This window comes from Electrophorus electricus, chromosome 26 (genome assembly GCF_013358815.1).
Source record: "Electrophorus electricus isolate fEleEle1 chromosome 26, fEleEle1.pri, whole genome shotgun sequence".
Taxonomy (NCBI): domain Eukaryota; kingdom Metazoa; phylum Chordata; class Actinopteri; order Gymnotiformes; family Gymnotidae; genus Electrophorus; species Electrophorus electricus.
Window position 1 is genome coordinate 7,960,077 of NC_049560.1, and position 7,821 is coordinate 7,967,897.

The following is a 7,821-nucleotide window of genomic DNA, read 5'->3' on the forward strand; positions in this document are numbered from 1 at the left end:
ATATGGGCCTAGTTTTATCTATATGGGATCTCTGAGTACAGTTGCTTTTTTTATCACATTTATATTTTATGATAAAAGTAATAATAAGAGTCAGGCGCACAGCAAAAACAAATCAAAACCTATTAATTTGAGCATTCCCATGTGGCTGTGGTGTTGGAAAATTGTCCCCCAGACAGTTTTTAGTGACTAATTTACTGCATAGAACATTAAGTTCTTTTCCATTGTGACATTAAAGACAATAAACTCCAAAGTGCATTTCCTAGAGCCATGACAAGAGACTTTGAACTACTTGAGGTAATGTTGAAGATCAAACATTCAGTCCAATTCTGAATTCAGAACAATCCCTGTGCTGCTATCAGATGTTAAAGTTCACCACAGTTTATGACAGCTTGTGTAGAACCTGTGCAGCTGTTTTAAGCAGCAATATAACTGGACAAATGGAAACCATTATTTTTAGGGCTGTAAATCAGAAACATTAGAAAAATTCAAAGTCATTTATTCTTCCTATATGTTGATAGCATGCCCATCTTTTGGTCATCTTCAAACATTTTTCTCTTGAAGCGAGTGTATACTAATACAGTCTGGCAAATCAATTTGAGATGCTCTGTGTCTGGAGAAGTCCTCTTCTACTGTCAGATTACCGTTTCCCGGTCTGCAGAATTGTTTTGCATTCTACTATTTCTGGTTAAGACGAATAAAGACAGAGAGAACACAATCCTATAATAGGATAGATTATTTTATACATAAAATAATACTGCAGTATAGCACTGTTAATGTAGTGTAGTGAATGTAGTGAAACAAGAAAAGCAGCTCATCCAGTAATGTCCTCACAGATAACAGATAATCATTTTCAGATTGCTTCCACGTCATGAGTGTACCTTTGTGTAGGAGGTGCTTGGAGTTGTAAACAATAGCACTATTCAGAAAAAGGCCCATTCATCTTTGAATGTCATTAATCTTCGAAAACAAAACTGCTCCTCAGGCTGGCGGTTTGGAATCAAAAGAATAATCAGGCTGGAGGGATCAATGAAAAAGGAGCACTAATGTCATTTTCATGTGTGCTCTGACAAGCTTCTAAAGAAGCATTCCTTCGGTACAAAAAACTCAGAAATAGTCTATGTAGAGGGTATGCAAGATTTCCAGTTTCATCTTTTAACATTCATTATAGTAAGACCATAAAAAGAGCATTCTGGTGATGAATGTGTCAGTTCCTCCACTGAATACATATAAATGGGAAAAGCACCTCACCTTTCCTCCTATAGCCACGGCAGTAAGCATTAGGTGACTCAGAACCAGAACGAGATTGGCAGAAAAGTAAAATATTTGCGGATGGTAGAACCATTTGTGTTAACATCTGTAAATGAATTTGCTGTGGGACGAGCCTGTCTAAGGGAAATTTTTCTCACAGAAGGGAAAAATTCTCCAGTGCTCATGTAACATGTCTGGCACGTGCCTGTAAACAAGAAATTTCCAAATATCCCAGAAATGCTAAGGCCAGAGAATAGGCATAGATCCCTACAACACAGACAGTTATCAGACAGTAACTTACCATTATGGCAAACATTATCAATAATCTGTGGCCAGATGCCAAATAAACATTTTTATGTATAAAACACCTTTATCGATCCAGCAGGGGAGAATGGTAAAATTATGCACTACAAACTGGTTTTGTTCATGTGGGGATGCAATGGTACAGTAAGCAAGCGCTGAGTCACCCTTGTACCACATTACAACATGAAGCCTTTATCTTCTCTTGCAGAGTGCCAATGCTCCTACTCGCTTTAAGATGAAGTTATGGAGGTGTGCCGCCATCACCTTGACACTCTGTGGTGCTACACTGTCCGTCTTTCTCTCTAGAATCCTGCTTCCCCCAAAAGCACCAGTTTCTCTTCACTTGGGATTATCATCATCATCATCATCATCACCTGCATCATCTATGTCCTCAAACAGCTCTTCCTCTGGGACTGGTACGAAGTTTCGAAGGGTCAGATCAGCACATGGACCCAACTCGGTGATCTCTCAGTGTAAGCCTGTCCTTCCTCTCACTGTTTCAGTGGAAACTCATAAGACAGGGCTAGCTTCATGGTCTGATGGGATATTTGTTCTCAAGCAAAATCAGCAGAAAAGTATGCTTCCCTCTGCCATGCCATTTTTCCCCAGACTGGCCTGTGTAATCTGAATTAGATTTGATCGTATACAGAATGGAATATGAAATCTTTTGAACCTGAAATATAAATGTTATTACAATTCTATATGAGTGGTAGAACATATCTGTAGAGGGTATCGTGGCCATTTGTTTTTCCCTACCATGCTTGCCTATGACCAGTGACGGAATTAGGTTCAGGTGAAGGTTTAACCTCATAATTATAGTTTTTAAATCATATGAATAGTATGAAGAGAAGCAGACAGTAGAAAGAAGATCATAACAGTGCAGCTCCTGATCATCAGTTGCATCTCATCTACAATACTGAGGCAGTAGTAACGAGTACACACCCAAATTCAGAACAACATTCAGCTCAGACAAATTTCTGACATTCCAACTGACAAAAGTGGGGCCTGAGGTGGAGGAGGGATCAGAGCATTACCTAAGTGAAATGGGTCAGATGGGCTCAGTGTGCTCTTTGAAACGTCTATCCTTAGGTCCTAACAGTATAAACCTCATGAAATCAGATTACCACTCCATTTAAAGAAATCCACTTAATGAGATAGGACATTGTTAATTGTCAAGGTGTCAGTAGAGTCATAATGATACTGGAGTTTACGGGTCTTATGTTGTGTGTTATTTCTTTCTTCGTTTACACATTAGATGGTTCAAATTAGTTTAATAAGATTCTTTGTCCATTCGGTAATTTATACAAGTTCTTTTCAAGATCTGACAAAGCTGACAAATTGCCTCTGTCCTGTTTCTTCTGCTGACCCACTCAAAAGAGTTTGTATCAGATTGCTGAGAGCGCTTCCCTCTGCCACTTATATATAGCATCTATACCAACTGGTGATATCTTTATGAATTCTCCACAATGGAAGGCAGTCGAACTCATCCACTCGATTACTGGAGCACTTAGTGAAGTAACTCACAGACAAAGCCTAAGATCTGTCTCAAGGGATTTTTTCATTAGGTTAGCATAACACCGGTCTTATTAGATCATGTAAAGGGGCAGACCTCTTAGGAGCAATGGATAATTCTCTGTATGAAAAAAGCACTCCCTTCAATTAGGATACATAGTCATCTTAATTTCAAGTCCACTTTTAATTGCACGGGCCTCAAGTGTCTTTAGGATGGTTGAGCTGGCTTTTTGTATGTGACATTAATGAACGCTCCTTCTTTTATCCTGTGCTCAGTAATTCACATATTCCAGAGCTTCACCGAAGGAGAGCTGAAGCAAGTCATCAGCGCCCTGGTGGAGAGGAAGGCACGGAGGGATGCTAAACTGGGCAAAAGGACTAAACGGGCCAAGAATGGCGCCAAGCCGTGCTCGCTGCGGGACGTGGAAGTGACGGTCAGCCAACTAGGACTGGGATACATCAGCGACGAGATTGTCCTTTTCCGATATTGCAGCGGTAAATGCACGGCCAGCCGCCGTAACTATGACATGACGCTGGCGTTTATGAAGCGCGAGCGTCTGCTCATGCGAGACAGTAAGGTGAAGGCTCGACACAGCCCCTGCTGTCGGCCCACAGCATACGAGCCGGACATTTCCTTCCTCGACAACCTCAACCGTTACCATACCATCCACGACGTCTCCGCGCTGGAGTGCGGCTGTATATGACGCTAACAATGGAACGTGCATGAAAAACTGGTATCTTATTCCACGTTTTAGCGACTGAAGAGGTGTAAAAAAAAAAAATTTTTTTTAAATAAAATAAAAGTAGTCAATGGCCTATATTATGCAAAAAGTAAGCAGACTACGATGGCCATGTGGAGAAGGTTGATTGCATTCTTGGACACTATTGTACAAAAAAAAAAAAATCAGCCAGCCAGTCAATACAACACATCAGTAATGTAAGATGTACATAACTGTCAGTTGATACCTAAAGCAATCACCTTGGCTCCAGTCAAACAACATACTTCACTATGAGTAAGTACATGCATTTGGCCAGAAATTGGCTCCTTGTGTGAAGCGCTGTCTGAAGTACATGTCTGTTATATATGAGGCAAATATGGCAGGACTGGAGATACATCAGCACCTCTGGATGAAGTCTGGCATGAGTATGGCCAGTGTTCTGAGGAACAGTACACATTTGTAGTAAAGCAGCAAAAATAGATGTTGATATCTTTAAGCAATATATAATATATTAAATATCTTTAAGCAGTATATAATATTTAAATATTTTAAATATGTAAAAACCACTTTACTTCTGTGGGTCAGTACAGAAGTTAGATAAAACAATTTGCCATACAGAGCTCACTTTCCAAAGGTATAAAAATTGTCGACACTGAGTGTGTATTCAGTGTTATTGGTTGAGAGTGTGAAAATCCAGACATATAACATCTAGTCTGCAAAAAGGCCTGGCTACCTCAATAAGACTTGACCAATCTTTTGGTGTCTCACATTGTGGTAAACATCTGTGTAAGAGTTCTCACTTCAGTGTGACCACTGCAATACACTGCAAAGACAAATGGTAGCACTGTTCTTTTATATGGAAGACTGATGGGCAGAAATACAGCAGCAGAAATACCATTGCCTAGAATATAATCTCGCATGAACCTTCAGTGTCCTATGTAATGTATGCATTCATCTTTTGGTATATTTTCTTGTATGAAACATTATCATGGTGTTGCTTAAAGCCTCCACCATGCTGTCACACCTGACCAATGTGTTAATGTTTCTAGAGTTTAAGACAGCTGTTGTCACAAGCTCACCACAATAGTGGCTAAGTTGCCCTTGAACTGTGTATTTCTCTTGTTCACATAAAAAAGCAGAAAAAACAAAAAGGAGCCCTCCTAGAAGATACCAGCCCTTATAGGAGATACCAGCCCTTATAGGAGATACTAGCCGCCATAGGATATTACATGCTGGGCCTTTTCTATGCAGACCAGTTCTGCCAAAGTTAAAAGAAAACTCAGGATGACTCACTGAGGAGGACGAAATTTAGTCACTTTCACAGCAATGAACTTAACAAAAATGTTTGCCCCAAATTCATATATTTCATTTTTTCCCCACCACTGACATAAGTAGGTAGAAGAAGTGAGAAAATAACCTGTACTACAAAAAAGAATCTGTAGAATTCAGATACAGAATTCAACTGAATGATATCTGAGTGTTATGTCTGACTGTCAAATCTGTCAAGGAACACATGTCCTATAAGGAATGTGACAGGACTTATCCCTGAGTTAGCCTCACCAAATCCATTCCATTTGTGTAAATCCTATAATAGACCTCTCTTATCCTCTTAGCACCTTTCTAACAGACCCAAAAATACTGGATGCTGAAGCAGACAGTAAATATACCATATATCTCCAGAAGCTTTTCATTAGGACTGTGTATTGATTTGAAGTAAATGCACAAAGTTTCAGTCTCCCAGTCTTAGAGGAGTTCAAATGCATAAAAGCCCATCAGCTAGCAAATATTTGCACCACTGCTTTACACAGTCTGTAAAATAAATTAGTGAATAATAAACACCATTCTGCATTTGCTGGCTAGTTAGCTTGATAGCATTTAATGGCACAGAACCAGATTTAGAGTTAAGGATTTTTTTTTCAGAACTCTAATTAAAGAGCAGTTGAGTGACCTCTTAAATCCAGTCAATTAATTACATTAAATAGGTCATTAAATAGCCTGGGTCTAAAGCTTAGCACACAAGACCAAGACCTTGATGTTCTAAAGACAGTGTGCTATGCACTTTTACAATATAATATATTCAGAAACTATACTAAACACTAAGGTCTGTACATTTGGAAAAATGTTAGGATGCAGTGCACTATGTATGTTATTTGATTTTGTGCATGTAGTAATGAAGAAAGCATGTTACAATGTAAATGAAGCACAGCAAATCCTAGAATCCTAATAATCTCAGCCTGTTTACATACAAGCTAATAAGGAAATGTAACAGACTGACTAGAATATTACCCATGCTGACAACTGACCTTCTTCTAAATAAAATTAATTGTTTAATTTTCTGAACCTAGACAAGAAAATACCCATCAGCTAGCCACTTTCAACCTTTCAGATGCAGCTGTTCTCCTGTTGGTCCCTGTCAACCAACTACAATAAAAGTTGATGCAATGCATCTGTATACAGGATTATTTATATTTATTAAATAGTAAGTTATGATTTATTTATTTAGATAGCATCACTGACAAAACATGCTCATTTATTTATTGAATTTACTGGTGCCAAAGTGTCTCATGTATCATATTCAATATAACTATTTAATAAACTGTACAAGGTTTAACATCTTATTTTCTCATTTATTCATTCATTCATTTATAAACCTATTTATCTACCCAATTACGTTCAATATCCTTATTGCAGTATCCATTTTTAGATATACTATGCAAGATATGGTGGCCCATGTACTGTACTTAAAAGCAACTTACTTAGCACAAGTTCAGTCCAACCTCCCAGAAGCTGTACTGCATCATGTCACGGGTCTGTCTGTCAGCGTTTTATTGTGGCTCATCAGTGCGAGGGTGGTAGTGTAAGTCGAGCAGGAGGTGGGAGGGTGGGGGCAGTTTGTTTCTTATGAAGGTCTGTTTCTAGGCTCTTTCCTCGGCACGCTGCATACACATGCTGAGAGCAGTGATGGGGCTCTGCTGCTGGCACACTCTCTGGCCTCAAGCAAGAGGCACAGAAACCCAAAGACTCCCCCAGCCACTCCATATCAGAAAGCTCCGTCAAAACCAGGGTTTCAAACACTCTGTGTTTAAACTCATTTTATTTGCCTGCAGTCCAGGGTATTATTGTCCATCATTTGATACATACATTTTATTTCATGATTTTTTTTTTTCTAAAATAATTCAATGGCAGTGCAGATCAAACTCATGTTGCTGAACACCCAAGAATTTTTGCTCATTGTAAAAAAAAAAAAAGAAAGAAAAGAAAAAGACACACCCTTTTCTTGGGATCCTTGTAAAATGCTGTCTTTAAAATGTTTGATTAGGCCCTATTACAGTAAGCTAATAACAACACATTTATGTCACCATTAGCTTCTCTAGTTTTGTCAAATGATGTTCAGAAACCTGACAAGTTATAGGTAAAAACCCTGTGGCTCTTATTGTTCCAGATAACAAAAATATATTTAAAATAATAGCTTTAATTATCAAATTATCAAAATAAGATAGCAGATAATTCAAATCATTAGTAAACTGAAATGTTTGTCACATATTACATTTTATTCCTCATCGACTTGCCTGCTGTTCTGGCTGACTGTCCTCTGGCATCGCCTGCTAGCCACGAGAAACAAGCACTCTGTGCTGACTTTAAAATGAGATGAAATCATACCCTCACTATCCACCATACATCAGCTTGCATGCTCTCAGTGCTCGAAGTCAGTTTAGCTGGCAAACCACTTTGACGTGTACATATCACATTATCTTCACTATACAAACACCATCTGTCCTTGTCGACCACTGTCCTCGCTTGTTTATTTTCACTGTATTCAGTCATTACGTGAGGTATGAATATCATTGGCTTCTCAGTGAGACAATGCAATGCTACAGTGAACCTAAAAAGACTAAACATGTCTGCACCCTTTATTTCCTGAAAAAGAACATGTCTGCAGAAACAGACCCACTGCTCTATGCCATCCCGTGGTCAGTGGATCACTTCTTGGTAGTTACAAGCCATACATTTTAGAAGGGTCTTTTTTGTGTACTGGAAT

At 38.8% G+C, this 7,821-nt stretch overlaps 1 protein-coding gene across 1 annotated transcript; it reads left to right on the forward strand.

Moving 5' to 3' along the window:
• The first annotated feature begins 1,786 nt into the window (after positions 1-1,786).
• On the forward strand, positions 1,787-3,767 carry nrtn (neurturin). Its single transcript, XM_026997217.2, has 2 exons — positions 1,787-2,024; positions 3,340-3,767. The coding sequence occupies exons 1-2, from the start codon at positions 1,787-1,789 to the stop codon at positions 3,765-3,767; spliced, it is 666 nt and encodes a 221-aa protein (XP_026853018.2).
• Positions 3,768-7,821: the final 4,054 nt, after the last annotated feature.